The 27,106-nt window shown below is 43.1% G+C and overlaps 1 protein-coding gene and 1 long non-coding RNA gene across 2 annotated transcripts in view; one reads left to right on the top strand and one right to left on the bottom strand.

Moving 5' to 3' along the window:
• Positions 1 to 9,620, bottom strand: part of ZNRF2 (zinc and ring finger 2) — a 67,227-nt gene extending 57,607 nt beyond the window's left edge. The window contains exon 1 of the mRNA XM_063124777.1: positions 8,620 to 9,620. Within this exon, the coding sequence (XP_062980847.1) occupies positions 8,620 to 9,082 (463 nt within the window). The 5' untranslated portion in view covers positions 9,083 to 9,620. The remainder of the gene's footprint in view (positions 1 to 8,619) is intronic.
• The window catches only part of LOC134397870 (uncharacterized), a 45,537-nt gene continuing 27,364 nt past the window's right edge, over positions 8,934 to 27,106 (top strand). The window contains exon 1 of the long non-coding RNA XR_010025386.1: positions 8,934 to 9,012. This is a non-coding gene — a long non-coding RNA (uncharacterized LOC134397870). The remainder of the gene's footprint in view (positions 9,013 to 27,106) is intronic.

Genomic DNA, 27,106 nt, shown 5'->3' with positions numbered 1-27,106 from the left:
TTAGGTTTTCAACTAAGCAATTTTGGTTTTTACCACCATTGTTGCTGTTCATGTTGAAGAGGGAAGTAGGAAATTTGATGAATGCAATTCACTATTACATTCACTCTGTGAATGTACTTGGCAAGCCAAGTACTGTTGTCAGCTAACAGCTCTTTTAACACAAATGGGACACCAAAGCAACTCAAGATGACAAGAGCCAACTGGAGTTCTTTATATAGTTGCACTACCAATATATGAAAACTCAATTTTAATACAGGAAAAAGATCATTTTAGAATGCTAATATTTTATTTTTGCTTATATCCTGCCCTTCCTCCAGGGAACACAGGGCAGCATACTTGGTCTCTCCTACTTTATCCTCACTGTGAGAAGCTGAAGAGACAGACCTGAGTTACACATAAAGTTAACCCATGGTTTATTTAACGCAATGGTTGTTGAATTCTGGGTTGTGCGAACAGAGCTGCACTAACAAACCATGGTTTGTTAACCACAAACAACCCAGAAAGAGAACTTACAGACCAAGGTTTTATATCACAATGGCAAATTGTGGGTTATTTAACACACAATTCACAGGGACACAAGCCCCCTGCAAGCAACTTCTGCTTACTGTAAACAACCTCTGATCAGCCTGATTGGAGGTTGTCAGCATGACATGTGAACCCAAACTAATGGACTGTTTAGGGGATAAACAACTCACCAGCAACCCATGGTTTGTTGTTGGATTAATTGTTGGGTTGTTTAGCCCCTAAAAGATGGAAGCAGCTCACACACAGCACAGATCCCCACAAAACATTGTGTTAATTAACCCATGATTTGTCCATGGCTTGTTGTTGGGTTGTTAATGGACTGTTAATGTTTTGGATATCTGCTAGAGTTTGAAAACTTCCTTCTCTTTTATTCCTCCTAGCCTCCTTCCATTCGCTATATTAGGTGTAAGCAACCTGCAACAATTGGCCTAATTTCAAAAGCCTCCCACAAGTTCAGACCTATGGCAAGAGTGATCTGGCCTTCCCCCCATCCCCAACTGCTACCCCTAAAGGAATGTGGCCATATGTAGACACATTTATGAGAAATGAGGTAAGGTATCCTAAAATCTTTGAACATGTGTCAGAAACTAAAAATACATTTTAAAATTGTACAGTTTCCATTAAAAGGCCTCAAATGTCAAGAAAAATAACTGCAGATTAGCTCTCATAATAGAGATATAGTCTCTCATATTATAGTTTAAATTAGATATAGGCTTAAATATTGGCTTTTTATTCTTTTTCTTACAATTACAAAATGAAAGCCACAGAAGAATTCTTGTCAAACTTAACATTAATCGTAGACATAACTAATTCAGCACTCATTCCTATAAGTATTATTAGCTGCCTTAATAAGCAAAGCCTTTACATAATCTATTGCAAATGATAATCCTAGTTTCAAAATGTTAATTTCTTTTAAGGTTTTAAGGTTTTACCAGATGTAGTTCACAATACACAAGACATCTGGTAGAAGCCACACCTAGGCAAGTTTGAGCTAGTTAAAAGCAGCCCTCCACCACACTCACTACCAAGATTAACCTTATTAACATATGAATTACTGCAAGATCATGTGTACTAGGCAAAGCCTTATAAAAAAAATTGCTGTGATTAGATCTAGAACACTACTTGCTTATATTGTGGTGCAAAGTTATGTAGGGAATGACACAGAATATTTACATGACAATTAGAAAAGCCTAAGTTTTGAAGTTTAAACCCATTTTGGTTTTAAAGAAAATGAAAATGTTAAGGCTCCAAACCTATACAGAGCTACAAGTACATAGGATTATGTTGCACAAAGCAGTTCAAAGGAACTGCTTTGATGGCATCTTGAAAATTATTCTGATGTTTAATACAAAGCCCTATGAACTATTTGGGGAACAGCATCAAAGAGTGGGGGGAAGACTGTAACCAAGATTGTAGAAAGTAACTATAATCGCCATTTAAAACTAACAGATTGATAAGAATATAATTTGTTGAGATGTGCTGAGAGACCTGCAAAAATATTATTTGATTTTCAGTTTGTAGCTCTGTACTCCCATTGTATATTTTGAAATGTTTTTGTTGGTTTTTGTTTAAAGCAGGTACATCTATTATTTCTACACAAGGTAAACCTGGATGACAGGTGTAGGCAAGTTCACTTCAGTCTTGACTATTTTAACATCTATAAAGCAAAAGGACATAATGAGGATCTCTTAACAGTTAAAGTATAACTGATGTGTTTTAAGCATCCTGAGTTAGGATTATTACTTAAGAATATAAGAAATGTTTTGTTGGATCCAGTCAAGGAGTTGGAAACAGATTTATGCTGGATCAACTGTGCTGGAGTAAGTGGACTTCCCTACCCCTTCCTTCCTACAGAAGGCTTTCCAGCCCCCTGAAAATCATAGAATCATAGAATAGCAGAGTTGGAAGGGGCCTACAAGGCCATCGAGTCCAACCCCCTGCTCAATGCAGGAATCCACCCTAAAGCATCCCTGACAGATGGTTGTCCAGCTGCCTCTTGAAGGCCTCTAGTGTGGGAGAGCCCACAACCTCACCAGGCAACTGATTCCATTGTCATACTGCTCTAAAAGTCAGGAAGTTTTTCCTGATGTCCAGCTGGAATCTGGCTTCCTTTAACTTGAGCCCGTTATTCCGTGTCCTGCACTCTGGGAGGATCGAGAAGAGATCCTGGCCCTCCTCTGTGTGACAACCTTTTAAGTATTTGAAGAGTGCTATCATGTCTCCCCTCAATCTTCTCTTCTCCAAGCTAAACATGCCCAGTTGTTTCAGTCTCTCTTCATAGGGCTTTGTTTCCAGACCCCTGATCATCCTGGTTGCCCTCCTCTGAACACGCTCCAGCTTGTCTGCGTCCTTCTTGAATTGTGGAGCCCAGAACTGGACGCAATACTCTAGATGAGGCCTAACCAAGGCCGAATAGAGAGGAACCAGTTTTGGAAGCTATACTTCTATTAATGCAGCCCAAAATAGCATTGGCCTTTCTTGCAGCCATATCACACTGTTGGCTCATATTCAGCTTGTGATCTACAACAATTCCATGATCCTTCTCGTTTGTAGTATTTCTGTTACACAGAAACCTGGCTTGCACAACAGTGTGGCTCAGCATGGGTTATCTAACCCATGAGGAGCCGCAGCACCTGTGGGCACCACTTTGTATATCCAACCCATCCTCAGGGGTTGTGGAGTCATGCCAACCCGACAAACATGGGTTATGTGAGGTTTAAACAGCCTTTGCACAACTCATTGTCTGTTCTAGTGCCCCAACAACTGCAGTTGAACTTTGTAGAAATAGATGAATGGTTGTCAACATTTCACGCACAGTTCTTTGGGTTGCTAATATTTATTAGTGCAGCCATCCCCAACCTGGCATCATCCAGATAAGTTGACTACAACTCCCAGCACTCTCAGCCAGCCATACTGATTGGAGGATGCTGGGAGTTGCAGTCCAACATATCTGGAAGGCACCAGGTTGGGGCAAGCTGAATTAGTGTGTCAACTGTTTTTGTACCTTTGCTTTTTTTCTTACATTTAAACAATGTAAGTGAAGTGAAAATTAAAGACAATAGCATATACAAGTATTCCAGTAAAAATTACATAATGTTTTCAACAATTATCCACAATTCAACCAATACTGTGTTGTTGTTACGTGTGAACCAGCCCCCAGAGACCAATTCCTAAAGTAACAAAATAGTTCATAATGACCAACCAGAATGAAAACAGTTGGAGGGAAAGGCCCAATAGGATTGGTCTGTCTGTAGAGCTGATGGAACATCCCCGTTTCCCACCATTCCCTCTGCTACAGCCTAGTGGAATGGTTGATCTTTTATTACTTTCTCCTGTTTTTATTGTTCATTTATTACTTATTACCTTTATATCCCACCTTTTCTCTTCCAAGGAACCCAAGGCAGCTTACATAATTCTCCTCCTCTCCATATTATCCTCACAACAACAACCCTGTGAGGCAGGTTGGGCTGAGAGTCTGTGACTGGCCCAAAGTCATTCAGTGAGCTTCCACAGCCAAGTGGAGACTAGAACCCAGATCTCCCAACTGCCAGTCCAACGCTCTAACCACTATACCGCATTGGCTCCTCTGCTGGTGTGGTATCAGACCATTATTTATACTTCCTATTTTCTTATGGCTTTGTAAATTATCCTAAGAACTAGCTAGTTAAAGACTGCACATTTACATACATTTTCAAAGAAAAACATACATTTTAAAATTTGTTGTTTCCATTTGGACTCTTTCATAGTACCATTATATAAAGGCTATAAAAAGTTAAACATATGTATTGCTTAGGTAGAATAAGACAAATTTAAATCCATCCTCAAAAATTTTTAACTGGAAGAGCTCAACTAAAACTGGTTTGTAAAGCTTGTATGGTTAGACTTTACTTCCTATCCTCATTATCCACATACAATTTTGGCTTTCTTCACAGGCAGCTTAAGGGCTAGTTTCAATGTTGTCATGGCTATATATATAAAAAAACTAGTAGTGCTTAATACTTCCAATGCCATGCTATTGTACAAATGCTGGTACTAGTGTACACAAACTCCATGGAGTTGGACAATACTGTTTCCAGGAAGTGCTTTTCAGCAGGGCTCATATGAGGGCAGTAATGTTTGAGAGAAACTTAAAGCAAGAATATTGTCAACATGTTTCTCAAACTCCATATTACTAAAAATGTTCTGTAAGTATTATTAGCTATTGTACACTGGAAATTATTATTATTTATTTATATAGCACCAACAATGTACTTGGAAATGTGCACAAGCTACAAGGAAATAAAGACTAAGACTGGGATCGGGCAATACAATAACCAACAGTGGGTTAAATAATCAGAAGGTGGTTATTGTGTAATCTGTCAGGGCTTTTTCACACCACGTTTGGTTATTCAGCTGAAATAACCAATGCAAATAACCAATGCTGTGCAGATTTGATTATTTGAGCAACCATTGGTTATCGTGTCGGGCACAGACTACTTCATCGCACATAGCTGGTTATTTTCAGCAACTACAGAGTCCCCTGATAAGAACGACTAAGGCAGCGGCTGCCACTCTAGTCCAGCCAGCAGAATTTACAATGACTGATGGGATACCAGTGGGAAGACTGAGGAGGGGATGTGTCAATCAAACACACTGTTGACAAACCGTCAACTTAATGCTAGCCTTAATCCACACCACGATTGATTATAATCATGTTGTGTGGGGAGTACCCCTCTATAATCAACCATTGAACTGACTATTAACCCACCATTGACTATTGTGTTATCCAAACGCAGCCTAAGGGAAGTTTCCCAAATATCATGGATGCCTGTGGCACTTGTTACAACTACATTCCACACAGCAAATACAATAGGAACCTCTAAGAAAGTACTACATTCCCTCCAGATACAGAATACTAATGTTTGCTTAAAAGAAGCCCTCTCTCCACATGTGGTTCAATATATCTGCCATAAAAATAAAAAATAAAACCCTCATAGGACATTCACAGACCTCTCTCTTAAAATGAGAGATTCAAGTTATACCCACAAATGGTTATGTTAAGTCCCATAAATTGAGGGCAGTGACAGAAGTTACACTTAATACACAAAAGATTGTTCTGACAGAAACACCCTACTATTAATGTAGTATCACTTTACTACAGGAGCATTTAAAATTTCTTTCAAGGGCAAACTGCTGCACGGAAGATAGGCTTACAGTGCAACCCTATACATGTTTTCTAAGAAGCAAACCCAATGATTGCAACCTTAATGTGTCACCTCAATAACAAAGTGTTCAAAGACTTAGTAACAAAATCAGAAGTTGTATGTCTTCATACAAACAGACAGCCAAGATAGGAACTTATCACCTGAACACCAATGTCATATGACCGTAATCCCTATGCACTTTATCCCAAGCTTAAATCAAATCATCTACATTAACATGATAGCCTAAAGAGCAGATCTACCTGTCATCAAAGCAGTTCAGCATGGAACTGCAAGAAATAACTAGACCCAAGCAACATAAAAAAATGCTGAACAAAAATCCTCCATTTTGGTTATTTATTCTCTTCTTAAATGGAATGTATTCAGTACATATAGTAGCTAATGAAACAAACAACCCTAGATTTGTTTTATGAAAAGAACTTAAGAGTGTTAGATCTAGTCCATATTTGGCAATGAAGCTCACTGCATTTTGTATACTTTTTAATGTTTACCATTTTTAACTGTTGTAAACCGCACAGAGAGCTTCGGCTGTGGGGTGGTATATAAATGTAATAAATAAATAAATAAATAAATAAATAAATAAATAAATAAATAAATGACTTTCTGCCAGTCACTGACTCTCAGCCTAACCAACCTCACAGGGTTGTGGTGAGGATGAAATGGAGAGGAGGAGGACTATGTAAGCCACCTTGGGTTCTTTGGAGGAAAAATGGCACAACACAAATGTAAAAAAAAAAACTTTATAAACTTAAAGAACACAGTAGGATATGCTCATTATACAGAACAAGATTACCAATGTACAACTACATAACTGTGATGGGTCTCTATGCTGTCTATACATTTTCTCTTTAAAAAATAGCAGCATACTGAACTCATCATTGTACAGTGAATGTAGATCCTGAAGCATCGCTGCAATGCTGATCCAACCAGGGACATCTGCCACCATTCACTCAGGGCTCCCACAGTTTTGAAAGCAATGTCTCAGTCATTTGTCATCATTATATATGGCCAAAAGATAATGCAAGCACCTCACAGGTTTCTATAGAAGGCTGCTGCCAACATACATGCTTCAGACTTCTCATTCAACCATGGCTTTAAGCACCTCAACACAGGCAAACAACCATTAAGAGCAAGGGAGTCAAAAGGGGATCTGCTGGTCACATGTTACCCAGTCCCATGCTAAACGGAACTGTTACAACAAAGCTGCTACAAACCTGAGTCTCTTTCTATACAAATGCAGAACTAAGAACAGACATATGGACCATTCTTAGTAATACATCCCTATCACAAGCTGCCTATTGCATTTTAAGAGCCAGTATTTCATTAAGGCTGAAATTCTATGTACACTTACTGGGGAGTAAGTCCTGCTAAACTCTGTTGTCCTTACTTCTAATAAATCTAATATAATTTGGCTGTGAAACTGCACAGACAGTTATCCTTGACTATCTTCAGTTTCTCTCCTTTTTCAGTACTATATATTTCATCTGATAATACAGGGTTATTTTTATCTATGAAGTTTGGTATTTGAACTGCTCTTGCCCATCTGACTGTTTCTGCCTATGAAGAGAAAAACTTTATTTCAAGTAACTTTTAAAAAATATAAAATACCCTCAGAGTGGGCAAATCATTAACCTAAAAATAGGAGCAATCCATTATTTTTCTTAAACCAGCATCTAAATAGAAACATTGGTCAGATTTAAACACACTGCATGATGCACAAATACATTATCCAATTAAGTCCTAATTATATAAGTAGGAGGTAGGAGAATTTACAGAACCACAACAGCAGCTATTGACATTGCAGGCCAAATGATACTAACTGCAGTGCTGAAGATTTAGTTTAATTTTTTTCAGTTCCTGTTCTAAGGGTATTTTTGAAACATCACTAGCAAAATAGAGGAAACCACTTCCCAGAGAATGAGAAACAAACTAAAATGTTCTGAATCTGGAAAAACCCTATTTTTGTCATTCTTTCTAGAAGATCCAGAATAAAAAGCAAAGCTTATGAAAGAAAGAAATAACCCACCAACACCACCCAGTACAAAAAGAGAAATCAGTGCAATCTTGAAAAGTTTCAGCATTCCTTAAATGACATTAGCAACCAAGATGCAGGTGAAGCCTCCTACCATTACTGAAGGAAACCATCCTTTTTCTAGAAGTAAACCAAGAAGTCCTCAACACAAAACCGTTCGTTGATCATTATACATCATCAGGTCCTGTTAGAGATGAATAAATCTACTAAGCATAACACTACTGCTGCCCAGTGTAAATTTCCAAGAACAATCAATGATAGGGAGAGAACAGTTGCTGCTAATGTCCTATCACCTCTCATATAAACCGCCTGTGACAGCACAACTCCATACCTTTCTACTCAGAAGTAAGTTTCACCTAGTTCAAGTTGTAATCCTAAACATGCTTACTAGGCAGTAAGTCCTACTCAGTGGAACTTACTTCTGAGTAGACAGGCATGGAGTTGCACTGTAAGGCTACAAACCTAGTCAGTCACACTGTACAGGAGGCAAGCACCATTTGGTCTCAGTTAAAACGTGCTGTATCCCTCCTCCTCCTCCGCACACTGGAAAGCTTGCTGTTACCTGTCAAATGGAGTTATAACTCCTCCGGGTACATACACATCCAAGGGAGTTAGAAAAAAGGGTACTAAGTCACAAGATGACAAACAAAAATAGTGTACATGGGTAGCCCTAGCTCTGCTCACCAACATTAGAGAAGCATTTCCCCCCGACTTTCGGAGATCTAAAAAGAAAAATCTCATTTTTGATTCCCCCAGCCTTCATTTTGTAAGAGATACTCGATTGCTACTCTCTCGTAGCACGTGCTCGCTCTCTAGGCTCCCCCCATACCACACACGTTTTCCTCTGGCAAAGACGTTTACCTCCGAACAGGTGAGGCGAAAGGTGAGCGGGCAGCGAGCCGATAACTAGCCGGGGTCCGCCGCTGCCCCCACCGTGTCCTCCTGCGCCGCCGCCTCCCGCCGCGGCCCGTCCCCCTTCCTCAGGGGTGCTGTTGACCGAATCCTGGGAGCCATAGAGGCCGCTGCTGTTGGGGATGTTGAAGGCAGAATGCGCGGCTCGAGTCCCGGAGGCGGCCGGCCCACCCAGAGACCTGCTCCTGGGCGCTGCCACAGGGGGAGCCGCCGCCGCCGCCCCACTCGCCGAGCCCCCGGGGGCCGCGTGGTGCGCTCCCGGCGCCAGGTGCGTGTACCTTCCTGCTCCTCCTCCGCCTATCGGCCGCCCGCCAGTCCCGTTAGCGCCGCTACTGCTGGAAGGTAAGTCCCCGCCAGAATAAGCCCGGGTTCGGCCATTAGCGGCGGCCGGCCCGCTCTGTTTAGCACCCATGGCCCTTTCTCCTCCTCCGCCGCCGCCTCTTTTTTCTTCTTCTTCCTCCTCCTCCTCCCCCTGCTGTGGTTCCTCTCAGGCTCCGCCGCTACCCTCAGTGGAACCCGCCGGCGGGGCGGAGTAGGAGAGAGCGAAACGCCCGCTGGTCCTTCCAGTACGAGTCCCGAGAGGGGAGGGAGCGGTGGTTCAGCTGGCGGCCCCGGGGCTGCGGCGGTGCAGCTTCCACCGCGGCGAGACCCTCGAAACAACGACAGAAGCAGCGACGGGGCAAGCTCCGGCAGCTACCGCCGCTGTGGGGGGAGGCGTTGCTGCTGCTGCTGCCGCTGCCGCCGCCTCTGCAGCAGCCTTTGCCCGAGGGCTCAGCCCCGCCGTTTCCGCCATCCTGCTCCCCGTCCCCCCAGTCCTGGCCGGCCGAAGAAAAGTCGCGGCAGCAACGACGACGGTGGCGGCCACCCGCCTGAGAGGCCGCTTCCTCACTCCGGCCCGGTTCCCCCGCGCTCACTCAAGTGTGAGGCGAGGGGGCGGCACCTCTGCGCCGCCGCCGTCGCTCCTCTCTTTCTGTCTACCGCCGTGTCGCCATAATGGAGGGAGGAGGTTAGCAGGCTGTTGGAACTGCCTCCGCCTCCTCTCTCTGTTCAGCCCCGTAGGTAACGCTCCCCACCCCCTTCCCTTTCTGAGGGATAAGCTAACGCGGTTCAGCAAGAGCTGAGGCGAAAGCGCGAGCCACCCCGCTCGCCTGTTTTCTCTCTTCCCTTCCGGCATGCCTCCGGGACCTTCAACAGCTCTCCGTCAGGCAGAAATTCAACAGCTGAAGCTTTTCCCGCCACAGAGCTCTGGACATGAAGTCCTTTGCTAGTTACATTTTTGCTTCTCTGGGGATGGGGGAGAAGGGTGGCAACTCTGAAAAGGCCAGTTTTACAAGTACTGGTAATTAAAGATGTGCAAGTGAGAGAGGCTTGCGTAGTGGTTAGTGTGTCAGGTTTCAAAACCTTCTGACCCATGAACCTCGCAGGGTGACCTTGGGTGAATTTCTGTCTCTCAGCCAAAACTACTTCACGGGGTAGAGCTCTTGGATGAAGGCTGGGATAAACATGTAATGCTACAGATAACAACTGCCCTGTGTAATATGCAAACATTGCTACATTTCTAAAACTGGACAGTAGAAACCGAAGTCCTCAAATGCGTAGTGAAATTGCTTGTTGTTGCTCGTTCAGGAGAGAGGCGTAATACAGTCTGTACATGTCCAAAGACACTGCGTATGTCTAAAGTCGGTTTATGGGAATAAGCTGTGGTTAGTTGTGCCTAAACATAAAACATGTAGACCTTTCAGATTCATCGAAGACTTAAAAAACGTCAATCAGCTCATAACTGTCACTTTATTAAATGAAAGCAATTAAGAACTGTTATAGAGGCTGAATATTTACTGCATTTCTATACACCTCAATAGCTGAAGATCTCTGGGTGGTTCACAACAATGAAAACCATAAAATGCAACCTGATAACATACAATATAAATGTTTAAAACAATAAACAGAGCCCTAAAAGAAGCAGCCACCTGAGTGCCACCTCCTTCACCTGAGTGCCACCTGAGTGTTCAGCTTGTCTACTCAATTGTGTATGAGATCAGCTACAAACTAGAAAAAGGGCACATGACTGCCTTTGGGTGTGCTGGAACCCCTCATAGGGAACTGCATCACTTCCGCTCCCTCCCCCAGCATTACAAAATAATTTTTAAAACCATAACCAACTTGAGCCAGCTATTTCTGCAGGCATACTGTGCATAAACAGTGGGGAATATGTATTCTGTGGGTTTACATTTAATGGGCCACTGAGGAGACTTGTACATAATATTGGTGGCATACATACTTGCAGTTGACGTCACATGCATTACGCTATTAGGTGTACACCTTAAAATATAGTGTGTAAAGTAGCTCTGACTGAGCAGCCAGTGTGGTTCAGTGACTCAAGAGTTAGGCTTTGGGAGACCTGTGTACACAAGTATTACCTTTGCCATGGAGTTGGGCAAGTTGCTCTTTGGTTTCAGTTTCTCATCATATGAATATTAATGACCTACCTCATAGGGCAGTTGTGAATAGCACAACTAAAGAGCTCTACAAAATGTAGTAGTACAAATAGCACTCTACAAAATGTAATAGTACAAGTTAGAAGGATGAATAATAGCCATTTATTTTATTTATTTATTAAATTTATATACCGCCCCATAGCCGAAGCTCTCTGGGTGGTTTACATAGTAAAATGTGTGATGCATGGTCCAAATGCTGAAGGAGGGGATGTGTTTCTACTTACCTAACTGTTGTATTTATACACAATGTTTTATTAAACTTGGCAAAATTTGATTAAATCTGCCAATCCATAATATCTATTGTAAAAATGTGGACAGGAGAAATTAAGGAGTAGGACTTCCCCAAACTGTCTAAGCTAAGCTAAGCGGAACTGAAAGACAGTGTACAGAACACAGAATTTATTTATTTATTTATTACATTTATATACCGCCCCATAGCTGAAGCTCTCTGGGCGGTTTACAACAGTTAAATTTGCACCTATACCTGTGATATGGTAAGTAACAGCTTTGCACACAGTTGGGCAAGAAGATATGTGTTTTCATATATAAGATTAAAATTTAGGCTATAGTGCTAAACACACTTACATAGAAGTAAGTTCCGTTTAACATAGTGGGACTGTGGCTTAGTGGTTGAGTGCCTGCTTTGCATGCAAAAGGTCTCAAATTCAATCCCTGGCATCTCCAGGTAGGCCTAGAGAATCTGGCCTGAAATCCTGCAGAGCCACTACCAGTCAGTGTTGATAATACTGAGATAGATGGGCAAAGGTCTGGCTCAGTATAAAACAGCTTCCTGTGTTCCCTGTGTGCCTATGGCTTACTTCTGAGAAAGAGCTCCATCACACCTACTTTTTTTTCCTAGTATGCATCTACGATTTCCACCTCCATTTCATTAGTGCATCAAGCGCTGGTCACTTTCACATGTGTGCATTGTTGCACTATTTTGCCTTGTTTACCTTTTCATCTGCACCCAGCTTGCGCTTCCTAGTATTGTCCACCCCTTCTCCTTCCCCCTCCACTTCATTGGTTCTTGTGCTTGATGGACATTCTGATGAACCTATCCACCCTGCTCTGGCTTTGTTGTCTAAAGTTTAGTAATTTCGTGTTTCATTGGCTGGGCATCTTGTACAGCAGGCAAAGAAAAGAGGGAAATTGAAATGGGTGGATGATAGAGCAATGAGAGTGGGATTAAAGCAGCGAAAGTCCATTCAACCGACTCGGCGCGCTGGAGGAGAACCACCCCATCCTCCTTTTTCATCAGCAAGACTGCCCTTCAATGCAGACGTCCCCAAGAAGGCATGTTCTGCGACATAGTGTGAGGATGGCAATACACGGGGATGGAATACTGTGCTTCCCAGAAAAACATGGAAAATGAAGGGGAAGAAACAAGATGACTGCAGGACAGGAACGATGTCGTGTGTGGGTTGGGGGCAAAATAGTAAACAAGGCAGGATGAAAGTGTGCTAAAATGCTGGTGTGATGGAGCTCTAAATATCAAAGGATTGCATTGATTACTAGTGTTTCAGAAGGAATTTTGTTCTGTGGGATATCAAAACTGTAGGCATTAATTTATTTTAAATTCTTTTAAAGTTACCTTTGCTTACAGTATATTATATTATATTTTTCAAGTAAATTTGTCTTTGAATGTGATTTCTCAAAAGCATGGCAAAAAATCATCTGCAAAATTATCCCAGGGTGAGTATGACATTTCAGTTTTACAGCATGATAATGTGTGTTTGAGTCATGGTGGAAGCTATTGCATAAGTTAATTAAAAATTAAAGGCTGCACTTTCGTATTAGCTAGCTGTGCTGCAACTCCAAATTACATCCCCTGAAATGGAAACATCAGCACGGATGGAGGGGGTGGGTTACTTTTTTTTTGTATAAGGCTGGTTTTCAAAGAAATTGTGTGGGCATCTTTCATCGTTTTTCTGTAGCATTTAGATGAATTAAAAACTTTCCCTGAATCCTCTGAGATAAAATAATTGAGAGTCTATATAGGTATGTTTTTACAACAAAAGCAGTATCTGTTCCACCTGTTTCCCCCAAAGTATGTCCTGGAGCAAAAAAGGGATAACATGTTGCGTCATTCACATGGCCCTCAGTAGAGTACTTGATTTGTGTTTTCAATTTATAAAAGAGGTACTAATTTTCCTACAGTGTTCCTTTGAGATCGCCATCTACAACAACAAATTGGAATACTTGTCCACAGAAAAATTACTTCCCTGTCGCTTCTTGCATATCTTCTTGGAAGTAGTAAGAGGCCAAAGACATTGTGAGCCAGGCTTTGTCACCATTCCAGCTATTTTTATTAAACTGAAGTCACAATAATCCTAGTTCCTTTAAAATGTATAACCTAAATCAACTCCCCTGCCCATTGGCCATGCTGACTGGAGCTGATGGAAGTTAGGGTCCAACAACATCTGGAAAGCCACAAGTTCCCCATCCCTGACATGTAGAAAACTATGCCATTTTCCACTCATCAATTCTTTGGTTTTCTTTGTGCGTATGTTCAGGCCTTACCTGTCAAATTAGCAGTTCTTGATCAATCTTTTTTCTACTCTGACTCTCCTCATTTCCTGGGGAAGAAGGCAATCATGTTCTGTCAAAATAACAGGTAACACAACGTAAATCTTTGTCTTGAATCATCAGAGTAATCCACAAATCCACCCAAGACATTCAGAGTGTTCTTAACAAAAAAAAAATGGTTTCAGTCTCATTGAAATTGGTAGGACTATGCTGTTTTAAAGAGAAATTATCAGGGAATATGCAATGTCATGGGGAGGGGGGCAAAGATATACTAAGTGCACAATCCCATACTGAAGATCCACCAGATGAAGGGCTATAGCTGGGGTATGAACTTCTTTCAACTGGAGAGCCTAATTTAATTTCAGAGAATCAGGGGGCTGCATTCCAGTGGTGGGCAGGGTTGAAGGCCAAAGGGGTAGGAGTAGGGCCAAATACCCCAAATACCAGCATATCTAGCTTCAAGCTTTTACTGCCAGGAACCATCCAGAACTGGTTGACACATCTCCAAACTCAGGTCAGAGCCCTTGACAGCAAGCACCTCCGTCTTATCTGGATTCAGCTTCAGTTTGTTTTTCCTCATCCAACCCATTACCTCCTCCAAGCATTCATCCAGAAGAGAGTCACTATTCTTAGCTAATGCTGTTATCAAAGGCATAGAGAAATATATTTTGGTGTCATCGGCATACTGATAGCACCTTGCCCCATGCCTCCGGGTGATCTCTCTGAAAAGGTCTGGTTGCCCCATGAAGGGACTAGGCTATTGGTCCATGCAGCAGTTCTCCTGATTGGCTCAGGTGTGCCTGGTATGGGGCTCTTTCCCCTTTCATAGTGTGGGGTTGTCACTTGGATTCGAATGAGGGACCTTCAGCATGTAAAACATTCTTCCACCAGATCAAGGCTCCTCCTTCAGTGCTTGTACTCCTGCCTTCTTTAACTTGAGGTTGAGGCTGGGGGCAGGGTCGCACTCCCCCTGTCTCTCTCCCGGCAGAGGTCATCCCACAGGGCGACCAAGGCACTTTCCGTTCCAAAGCCAGGCCTGAAGTCCGATTGAAATGGATCTAGATAATCTGTTTCATTCAAGAGAGCCTGGAGTTGTCCTGCCCTGGAGTTCCTCAAGCACCTTGCCCAGGAAAGGGATGTTCGCCACCGGCCTATAGTTTTTAGCATCTTCCCGGTCCAGGTTTGGCTTTTTTAGGAGTGGTCTGATTACCGCCTCTTTTAAAGAGGCTGGCACCACTCCCTCTCTCAAGGAGGCATTTACAACCTCCTGGACCCAACCGGTGATCCCCTCCTTATTTAATGTAATAAGCCATGAAGGGCAAGGGTCAAGCACACAGGTGGTTGACCGAACTTGGCCAAGCATCTTGTCCACATCCTCAGGCCTCAATAACTGAAACTATTGAAGTTATGTGTTGTGCTCCTAAAACAGTAGCTATGATTAGCATAAGGGGACTTAAATCCCTGCCTCTAGGAATGAAGACTGGCAGTAGCTAGGTCGTGGCTGCCTATACCTTTGGGATTGATAGAGTGGGGGCTCTGTGGCATGATTTCAAGTATTGTGTCATTGGTGATGCTGAGGACATGTCCCTGTTGTCAGTTAATGGCTTCTCTGTGGACATCATATGGGCATCAGTAGCAGCATCACAGCTGTGGCAGGCACAGGGGCACTGTGGTTGTGTCTGTCATTTTTATGCCATGTTTCTCTTTTCTACTTGTGTGTTTCCCCCCGTTCCCTCCCAGACTGAGCACACACAGGGTACAGCAGCCATCCTGCTGTCATAATGGCAGCGTATCTCTGGTTCCAACATAAGGTGAGCATAGGATTGCTCTGCCCATGTATGCATGACTCAATTAAATTACAGTTTATAGAGAAATGATTGAACTAGATATGATTTTGAATACAATATAGAATTCAGCACAGAAAGCCATAAAAAATAGAAGTGCTGAAATTAAATGAAAGAATTAAAGTGAAAGGTATAGAGTAAATCTATCCAGCATGATTGCTTATTAAAACTAACAAAGCGTTATTGCCAAATGTTACTTTACTCCTATTTCAGAATCCAAAAGAAGAGTCTCCGTTCCAAGAGTTTTTGAACATATGTTTAGTCAATTTGTTCAACTCTCTGCTGCTGACAAGCTCTTTGCCAACTGTATCATTAAGAGCTGTAGATTGCTGTTGCTTTTTGACCACAGCAGCTTGTGCAATTTTACATATGGTATGTCAGTTTCTTATAAGATATAACAATGCAATTATTAAGTAATAGTAGTCTTAGAATTATAATAATAGATCAAAACCCAGAGAAGAGCTCTTCATATGTTCAGCACAAACTACTATGCCCTGAAAAGTGACAAGGACGCACTTCTGAATCTTCCAGATATAACGGTGCTAATTCTGACAACAGCTAAAATTAAGATTCCATTTATGACCACGGACCACAGACTGTAACTCTCTTTCCTCCTAGAAGCAGGAGGAACACTTGGACTTTGATGCAGTACAGAGAATGCTGTGGGAGTGGTCAAATGCACATAAATTGATTCAGGAAGCTTCTAATTGCAGTATATTATAGGACTCCTTTGCAGTATGGGCCAAAATGTTCACCTTCAATAAATAGGCTAGAGAGATCAAACAGCTATCCAAACCACTCTAAAAGTCTCCAATCATCATAAAATTTTCTAGGATGGATAAATGTGCTTCCAGTGCATATCTGTCATCCCACAGTTTACACATTCCAATAAATCTTCCTTTCATTGTTTCCCTATATGCTGTTTCATCTGGTCCAGCTGTGGGAAGAAGGTAAATCTCCAGAAGTTTTGGACTTCTATTCTAAGACGCCCCTGCCAGCATGTCCAGTGGCCAGAGAGTTGAATTCTAAAACATTTGAAGATATACTTTCTTCCCACTCCTGCTCTAGTTTACATAAAAAAAGAAAGAAAAAAGGCACCTGCTTTCATACATTCCCTGGATAGCCTTTTTACTAGCTTCTTACTTTCCTGATTTGCTGTACAATCACTATACCTTCAGTTTGGGGAGTGTCTCCCTCAATGCAACCTCAGACTGACTGACTTTATGGGGCAAGTTCCAGGAAAAGAAAAAGGACAGAAAAAGCGTTGATGATTAATTCAACACGGGTTATAGGTAATAGACTGATTGTAAACAACAACTACCTGCCTTTCTGCAAATCTCAGCTTCTATTATGTAAAAGTTTCTAACCTATAGATTTAGAACGTGCTATTTGCCAGAGGGGACATTGTCCAGTATTTCCAGTGAATAGGAATACAGTGTTTGTGTCTTGTCGTGCTTTTCTGTTCACACCCAGAGTCCTATCTGCTGCCTTCCTGCACCTCCTCCCAGAGTCTCGCTAGCCCAACATATTGTGTTCTTTGCGAATGCACAGCAAGGATTGTATAATTGTGATTGTGGGATATTTTATGCAAATATGTTTAGATAGATTTTATATCAGTGTATGTGGCACTTTACAAAGTAATATATATGTAGGTCCCTACCTCCAGGAACTCACATTTTAAGTTTAGATGCAGAGCGGGAGAGAGAAGGGCAACAAACCAGTAGAGAGCAGGGTGGAAAGGGGTAACTGGAAAGTGATGAGCAAAATATTTCTTTTCTACCTTCTCTCAAGGGACCGAGGAGGGTTTTCAGTGCAACTTATCTAATTTTTTCTTCAACAACTCTGTCAGGTAAGTTATATTTATGATTTGTTCCAGGCCATCTGGTGTGTTTTATAGCTTGCCTCCTAGAAGCAGATGTAATTAATACCTGCATTTTGATGCAGTACAGAGAATGCAGTGGACAGGCATTTGACCTTGGGTTTCCACATCCAAACCTTTAAGGCAAGCTGCAGGACTGAATGCATGCTCAACAGTGTGTTTGAGAGACACAAAATAAGGGAGGTGATATATTTTATTGGGCCACCTTTCGTTGATGCCAAAGGAATATACAACCTTTAGAGTTAAACATATATATATTTTTGCCAAGCAGCATACAAAATAAATTGAATTAGTAAATTGAAGGTAGTTGTTGGAAGATTACCCGCACTTCCCCAAAACTAAAATAAAAATATTGATTACTTCAACAGAGTAGATACCATATTGTAAGAAAATTGTCTTTCTAACCAATAAAGACATCATTTTTTCCTTGGGAAAAGTGTACAATAAACTAGTCCACACTGACACCTAGTGATAATAGTTTTGGATGGCTCAGTGCTGAAAAAGCAGCATTTGGATCCGAGAAACACCAACGCAGACCATCCCTACTATTTTTAAAGAAAAAAGCAATAGTAGGACGAATTCAACAGGACATTTGCTCACAGGCGTTGAAGGAAGAGTGGAATGCTGGGCCATTGAGTTATTGTCTTTATATCCCTCCTTTTTAAATTGGATTTTTATATTATATGGTACTTAATTCACATCTAAAGATTGAATGTTGCAATATTTGTGACTGCATACAGAATTGCAAAGTAAATCATAGTAACTTGAATGTCCATGTTACATCTATTGAAATTTGCCCTTTGGTACTGCAACAACTAATTAAAAGGTAACTAGGGTTTTTTTTACAACATATTTGTTTTCTGTCTTCCTTCTTTGTGTCTTGTATACCTCGTTAATTTAGACATAATAGCACAATCAACTAGTTTATTAACCATCCTTTTATAGTAGAAATGTTGTTTTCCAATATTTTGCATACATTTTTCTGGCTGTGCTAATCAAATATCCTACACATTTCAGTGCCTACAAATTACTTCTTTTGTGCAACTAAATAAAAACAGCAAAAGGACTCATTTTACTTCAGAAAAGCCTCCAGGTGCTGATTCCCCACCCCACCCCTGAGATCTAGAAGTAAAATGGGTAGATAATTAGTTTATACCCTACAGCATTATCTTCTTCTTAATCTTAAATGCTGATGTTCAGAAATGCAATCAGAATTAAAAGAGCAATCCTACATACACCCTGGGCAACCATAGTTCCCAAAATAGGGCATTGTGGGGCAAAGACAGCTTTGGAACTGTTGGATCCAAAGCCACTGTGTTCTCCCAAGAAGAGCCTGGAAAAGCCCATCAGCTACACCAGCCTAGAGATGGCATAGCTAATTCCCTCTGCATTGATTTTAATGGAAGGAAACTCCACACACACACACACACACTCACCAAAAAGATCTGCCTGCTACAAAGAACAGACATGGCTTCATAAGAGAAAACTTAAACTGTTTATTTTATAATAAAACTACTACTGAGGCCCAGAGCCTCTGACTACAGTCAGCTAACAATAAGGGTCCTTTGCCTAGCTGCCCCTAGGGGTTAATAGCCCCTCTGCCATATATTCTGTCTCTTCTCACCACAGTACTGTTTACATGAACTTTACCACAAGTTCCTCTAGCACCACTCTCAAAGCCATTTCACACCATACAAACCAAGTGTGTTTGTAGTGTGTCTGTGCGGTGTATACACTGCAAGCACGCCTTTTACATCATGTAAACTGTCCCTCCCTGCTTCCCTTTCCCATAACCCCAGTTAAGAGAAGCAAACATGACTGCCCCTCTCTCCATCACCTTTAGTTTGGCCTTAAGCCAGTTTTGACTTATTTAGACATTGCATGGGCAAGTGTCACCTTGAGTATGAAAAGCAGAAAGGTAGCTGAAACTTTTTTACAACGCATAAATAAACAGATGAGTGATAATTGTTTGGCATCACTCCTTGAATTTTATTACATGAAGGGTCTGTTCTGCAAAATTCTGCTTTCCCCCTCCACACAAACCCCCCCAACAACACCCCAGTTGAGAGCAGTCTTACTGGTTTCCAGAAGACTACTAGAAAAATTAGGATGCAAATCTGTGGTGGTTTGTGAAGTTGTAGGCTAATACTAGATCCTAAATGCATTTTGGAGCATTCTACCACAAAATAAATCTTGTCCTGTGCAGGCAGGCACATCCCTACGTAGTTCAGACATAATGCTAAACCATCATTACATGCAGGCACATTGGGCTGCATTAATAGAAGTATAGCTTCCAAATCACATGAGGTACTGGTTCCCCTCTATTTGCCACTGGTTAGGCCTCATATTGAGTATTGTGTCCAGTTCTGGGCACCACACTTCAAGAAGGATGCAGACAAGCTGGAGCATGTTCAGAGGAGGGCAACGAGGATGATCAGGAGTCTGGAAACAAAGCCCTATGTGGAGAGATTGAAGAACTGGGCATGTTTAGTCTAGAGAAGAGAAGAATGAGGGGAGTCATGATAGCACTCTTCAAATACTTGAAAGGTTGTCACACAGAGGAGGGCCAGGATCTTTTCTCGATCATCCCAGAGTGCAGGACACAGAATAATGAGCTCAAGTTACAGGAAGCCAGATTCCGTCTGGACATTAGGAAAAACTTCCTGACTGTTAGCGCAGTACGACTATGGAACCAATTACCTAGGGAGGTTGTGGCTCTCCCACACTAGAGGCATTCAAGAGGTAGCTGGACAGCCATCTGTCAGGGATGCTTTAAGGTAGATTCCTGCAATGACTAGGGGGTTGGACTTGATGGCCTTATATGCTCCTTATAACTCTACTATTCTATGATTCTACATTCATGAGCCTGCCCCCACACCCACCCCTTCTCTCCAGGAGGAAATAAGCATCCACTTCTATTTTAAATTAACAATAGTTTCTTCTTCTACCTGAACCAGGAACTGTGATTAGTTTAAAATATGGTTTGTTGAAACAAGCCACAATCAGAAACTGTGGTTTGATCTTGGCTTGTTTGGGCAAAACATAATTTAAATTAACCATACTTTATCCGAGTTTAGACATAAGGAACTGCAGTTATTCAATGTTGTTGCAGCAACACCAGAGGAAGAGAGGGGAGGAGGAAGCAGAATGCTAAACTATCAGATTGCACCCAAAAGGTTGTATGAATGGACTCTCACTTTCATGCTGTGCTTTTACATCCCAGAGTGTAGCCAAGACTGCAGCCTTCGAAATTAACTTTGATGGGTATCTGTTCTCAGAGTACCCCTTGACCTTTTAAAAACTTGTTAACATGTTCACAGAACATATTTGCAGAACAGAAGGCTGATGCTATATATAGGCTTTATTTTACAAATTGAGATTTTCCAAGTTTTAGAATGACACAATTTGGCAGCATCTGACATAGCAAAGGAAAACTTTGTATATTACATGTAATTAAAATTATTTTTAGTCCTAGAAGACAGGTTGTTATGACTGTAGTTTGGTGTTTAGTTGTTGCTTTCCTTTATCTGTAAATGAAGCTAGATCCATTACAGATCAGTAAGGTCACATTTGCTAATTTGACTGCCTATGCAGTCAAGCAAGATTATATATTGTAACATTCTTAAAAGGTAATGTATGATTCATGTGTTCATTGTGTCTCAGCCACACCTCGATATGGCACAAGAATGTAAGCATGTCTTCAAGCTTGATAGTATGAAGCTGCTTCAACTTTAGTGAATACATATACAATTACTTTGTCCCACCATAGGTAAAATTGCTGTCTATGTGTTCTAAGGGATAGAGGCATTAAGCCCTTCATTTGCTAGGGGGAAACCCCTTGCTACCTCAATGAGCAGCAAGCCCTATTTTCACCCAGTACCCTCAGGTGTAACTGGGAAACCTAATTAGAGCAGGAATTAATTATTTCAGTTTCTCTGTAGGTACTAGCTAAACAAACGATACATCAGTAGCTGCTGTCATTCACAAAATCAGTTTTAACCTTAGATCATTGGAAAATCTGAGAAGCTGTAAACTCAGAGTAATTCTGGAAGTGTCATACACTTGGTGTAGCTCATTATACTTAGAAGAAGGACTTATTTTGTAGGGACATGATGATCTACAAAGCATAAGTGGAGGTAATCTAAATTTCTCCAAGGTTGGTAAACCCTTCTGTTTTCTAGAGTGAGAGCCTGCCCACCCCCAGGGGGCTTTATCTTCAGCATCTTAGGCTTCTGTCTTTCTTTATATATCCAAATTGAAAAAACGATCCAAACTGCACTCTCTCTCACACGCACACACAGCCAAACACTTGTTTCAGATCACATCCCTAAGTCTTGAAGACAAATCGGCCCTGGAGGGTACCATCCCCAACTATTAAGAAAAAATATTCTCTTTTCTAATCAGGTGATACTTGAAGGCAAAACAATACCCATTCAGAGTTAAGAAGACAGGGGAAGTTCATAACATTATTGGAGCCAGGATTTATTAGTTGGGAAGATGCATATACAATCTAGAGTCAAATTTCATTGCTATTCATAGTAATTCCTCTCTGACTTCCCTGTCAGAGATGCAACTCCAGTTACAGCATGAATTGCTTTATGGATTTTTTGTCATTCAATGAAAATGAAATCTAAATTTTCTAGTTAGCTAAATTAGCAAAATTGCCCAGTAGTTTCAAGGTCATTTCCATGTCACATCCTAACTCTTGAAGTCACTCTGTGTCTGTAAGATGTAGGCATGAATCATATAGATTGCTAGCCATAAAACAGAAATGGGCATCACTGAATTGCTCTCTGAATCCATTCCACAGATACTTAACATAAGGGGAAAACCTTACTTTGGCCCTGTCTGGCCAAAATTAAAACTAACAACAACACGCAAGAAAATAAAAATAGTCAAAAGCAGATCACTTTTCTCCTGTCTCAGGATCACACACATACCCTAATAGGGGAACATTAGCAAATTTAACAAAGAGTCTTGTGGCACTTTGAAGACAAACTAATTTATTCTGACATAAGCTTTTGTGGACACTGGCCATATTAGATGCATGATGTATTAACCTCTAATTGGCATGTCTATATACGTATGTTGGCCTGGTTCACACAATCGCTGCAGCCCACTGTGGGATGTTTTTGGGTTGTGGATGGTTTGTTCACCACAGCAACAACCCATCCTGCAGCGGGTTCACAAGTCACGATAAGCCACGGTGACCACCCACAATGGCTGCAGGCACATGCTGCAACCCACCGTGGTTTAAATAAGCCAAGTTGGGCTCCAGCAGTTGTGTGAACCAGCCCAGTGTATGGGGCTGGGAGTAATGTAGATTGTGCTGTCAGAGGGAAATCAAATGCAAAAAAAAAAAAAGTACAGATAATGATGAAAAAAGTGCAAAATGCAAAAAATAATAATGACAGTTGCCATTCACAAAATGTTGTTGGGTGATAACACAGATATCCTTGCAATGGTGATCCAATTAACATATGTAGTGTGATATAGATAGATAAATAGATATAAAATCCCTTTGTCATTATTCAAAAAATAGCATATGGAGTTGAGTCTCTTGATGAACTGTACTTCAGGAATTTCACATTGGTATCTGTCTTTGAAATTCCTTTGTACAAGAATGGCCACATTAAGGTCATTCACAGAGTGTCCTTGGAGATTGAAATGTTCAAGAAATGTCTTTGGAGATTGAATTCCCCCACTGGTTTCTGAACATTGCCATTCCATATGCCAGATCTGTGTCCATTTCTTCTTTCTGTGGAGACTGGCCTGTTTGTCCTAAGACTAGGAGAACAAGCAACCCCAAACTTCAGGCTCATGCACTCCCTCTTCCCTCTCCTATCTACCATGAGGAGGAGAAGCTTTCAAGTTTAAATGAACTCCAGTTTCCTGTGATGTCCAAACTCCAGGAACTGTGGTTTGTTAAACCATGAGTTGAGAACAGGTCAGGATCTGCAATCACAGTTTGATTCTATTTCTTATCACTAATTATAATCTAAACAAATGATATTTCCTTGAGTTCATATGTGTCAAAGAACTGTGGTTAATTTAAAATATGAAAATGGATGCTTTTGATCTTCTCTTGAGGATATGATAGAGGAGAAGATGCATTTTATGTTTCAAATGCTCAGGCAGAAATATGATTTTTAAGATCCAATATACTAGCATTATTTAGAAATTAAACATGTGCTCAATAAAGAATCTGGGGGAAAAGCATTCAGTGCATCAGAAACCCTGCAGATGCTACATCAGGGATGGGTAACTTGTGGCCCTCCAGATGTTTTGGCCTACAACTCCCGTCATCCCTCACCATTGGCTATTCTGGCTAAAGATGATGTGAATTGCAGTCCGATAACATCTGGAAGGCCGCAAGCTGCCCACCCCTAAGCTGAGTGAACTACTCTGCTGAGTATCAAGAGACTCCCATCATCCCTCACCATTGACTGTGCTGATGGGAACTGAGCTAGTGGTAACTGACCAAGAAAGAGAACTTGGGGTTGTGGTGGGCAGATTAATTGAAATATCAATTCAAGATCTCTTTCTTGGTCAGTTACGGCTAGCTGAAAATGGCAGTTAAAATTAACAAGTGGCTGGAGCAATGTCATGCCCTGCATGGAACCGGAGTCGGGAGATGAGGGGGAGGTGGCAGAGGCTGGACCCAGTGCAGAGGGGCCTGGCTCAGGAGAAGAGAATGGACTGGCAGAGGCTGTGGCAGAGCCTCAGGGAGAGGAGCCAAGGCCAGCAGGAACCTCTGCCAGCTCTGAGGGCTTGATGCCAGCAAAGACTCTGGAAGAGCCGCAGGGATCTGGGGAGGAGAGGGACCAGCCCAGTTTCAGCCAGTTAAGGGCGGACAAGTCCACCCGACGGCGGTCTAGCCGGCTTCAAGAGAAACGCCAAGCAATCAGAGATCAGCTGCGGAACGCTGACTCAGCACTCTGACTGAGGATAAAAGGAGCAGCCAGGAGCCCTGCCAAATTGTCAGAGATTATCTGAGCTCTTCGGTGGAAGCTGGCTCCCAGAGCTCTTGAGCACGCACCTCGCTCCAGATCCCGAGTTCCTGAACCCAGCCTTGACTCCCGGACCCCGTGACCACGCCTGACGACTTCCGGAATCCTGTGGTAACCTTGGACTGCCTCTGACAACATTTACCCGTGCCTACTCCTGTGACCTTTGGACTGCATCTCTGGACCTTGCTTCCGAAGTCTGTAACTGCAATAAATTCCTTGTTACTAAGATACCAACTGTGTGAGCTTATCTTTGTCAAGCCACTTGGCAGCTTTCCCGGACAGAATAATCTCTGACCTGGCTGACAAAGAAAAGAAAAAGCAATGGAAGAGTTAGTGCAGAGGAATCAGCAGCTGGAGACGCTGGTGGCTCAATTGCAAACGGCCGTGGCTGTGTTACAAACGCAAGCTGCTCAACCCCAGCCCCCCCCTCGAAGAATCAAGTGCTTGGCAGCTCTGCCTGAAAAATTCGCTGGCAAACCGCAGGAGCTGGAAGGGTTTTTTGCCCAGTGCAGGCTGCACTTCCAGCTCAGGCCAGAGGAGTTCCCTACAGACACTCAGAAAGTGGCGTTTGTCATCAGCCTCCTGTCTGGACCAGCGCAGCGATGGGCTACTCCATATCTGCTCCAAGACCACCCGTTCCTGAACCAGCTGGACAATTTTTTTAAAGAGATGTTGGATACCTGGGGAGATCCAGTTAAGGTGGAAACAGCAGAAAGGCTCCTCCATCACCTGCACCAGGGAAAGGGCTCAGTGAGGGAGTACACCACTGAGTTCCGCCTCATCGCCCAGGACCTTACCTGGAACGATAGCGCCCTCCAAGCCCAGTATAGATATGGACTCTCAGACGCTATCCTTGATGAATTGGCCCGAGTTGCTCCACCTGAGTCTTTGGCTCTGCTCATGGAACAGGCGGCACGGATTGATGGCAGGCTGAATGCCCGCAGGCTAGCCCGCTTACAGAACCCACCCAGGTCAGAAGGGTGGGCTTTGAGGGGACCTGCAGTTGCTCCAGAGACATCCGTAGCCTCGCCCAAGGTTCCGGTGATTAGCCCACCAGAGGAGCCGATGCAGCTGGGAGGAGCACGTCCACGTCTGTCAGCAGCAGAAAAAGAGCGGAGGAGGGCAGGGGGCCTTTGCCTTTACTGTGGACAGGGGGGCCATTTTGCCCGGGTGTGTCCTCTCAAGCAGCGAGGGGCCCCCTTGCCGGGAAACGGACCCTCCCAGGCTTAGTTGGGGTTAAAAGACTGGGAGAACCTGCTTTAGCCACTACCCTACCCCAGTTAGAACCCCGAAGGGATCCGCTGTTGGTCACTGCTACCCTTAGGGGACGGGAGGGCCTGGTGATGTCAGTAGGGGCCATGATTGACTCTGGGGCGTCCAACAGCTTTATGGACCTGGGGTTTGCCACCCAGCACCAGGTCCCGTTGCAGCACTTGGAAGAACCCCGGCCGGTGGAGACCATTGACGGACGGCTCCTAAAGTCAGGCCCTGTGAACCAACAGACGGAGGTGCTGACTATGGAGATTCAGGGCCATGTAGAACAGGTCCAGTTTTTCGTGGCCGCTGTCCCACACTTCCCGCTGGTCCTGGGGATGCCCTGGCTGACCCAGCACGACCCCTGTATATCTTGGGCTCGGAGGGAAGTGCTGTTTGCTTCACCCTACTGTCAGGAATACTGCTGGCCCGAACGGATCCCTGCCGCCCCAGAAAACCCCCCCCAAGAACCTGCTGGCGGCCTACCCGCAAAATACCAGGAATTGGCGGGAGTCTTCAACAAAAAGGAAGCTGAGCGACTGCCTCCACACCGGACGTATGACTGTGCCATAGACTTAGTCCCAGGAGCCCCTATACCGGCGGGGCGCCTGTATTCTTTGTCGGAACCGGAACTGGCCGCCCTAAGGGACTTTTTAGAGTCCAACCTGAGGAAGGGCTTCATTCGTCCATCCACGTCGCCTGCAGGGGCCCCGGTCCTCTTTGTGACGAAGAAGAACACTAGTGAACTCAGGCTCTGCAATGATTACAGAGCTTTGAACAGAATTACCATCCGCAACCGGTACCCGCTACCCTTGATCCCGGAGTTGCTGGAACGTCTGCGCCATGCTCGGGTTTTTACGAAGCTGGATTTAAGGGGAGCCTATAACTTGGTGCGCATCCGACCCGGGGATGAGTGGAAGACTGCCTTTATGACCAGATACGGCCAGTACGAGTACACGGTCATGCCGTTCGGCCTGTGCAACGCCCCAGCCGTGTTTCAGCACTTCGTGAACGATGTGTTCCGGGACTACTTGGATCGGTTCGTCATAATTTACCTGGATGATTTTTTGATCTACTCCCCGAACCAGACCATCCACGACGTCCATGTGAAGGCGGTGCTTCAAAGACTCCAGGAACACCATCTCTATGCAAAATTAGAAAAATGTGAGTTCGATTTGACGGAGGTGGAATTTTTGGGGTACCGGATCTCGGCAAGAGGGGTGGAGATGGACCAAGCAAAGGTGGAGGCGGTGTTATCGTGGCAGCCTCCGAGGAACAGGAAGGAGGTTCAGCGGTTCTTAGGATTCGCAAATTTTTATCGGAGATTCATTCCCGACTTTGCGACCCTCGCTGAGCCTCTCACACAGTTGCTCCGGGGTAAGGCCCCGTTTCAGTGGACTATGAGCACCCAGCAGGCCTTTGAGAAAC

Source organism: Elgaria multicarinata, chromosome 1 (genome assembly GCF_023053635.1).
Source record: "Elgaria multicarinata webbii isolate HBS135686 ecotype San Diego chromosome 1, rElgMul1.1.pri, whole genome shotgun sequence".
NCBI lineage: Eukaryota > Metazoa > Chordata > Lepidosauria > Squamata > Anguidae > Elgaria > Elgaria multicarinata.
Note: the sequence above shows the minus strand (reverse complement) of the source record. Positions and strands in the feature narration are given on the sequence as shown.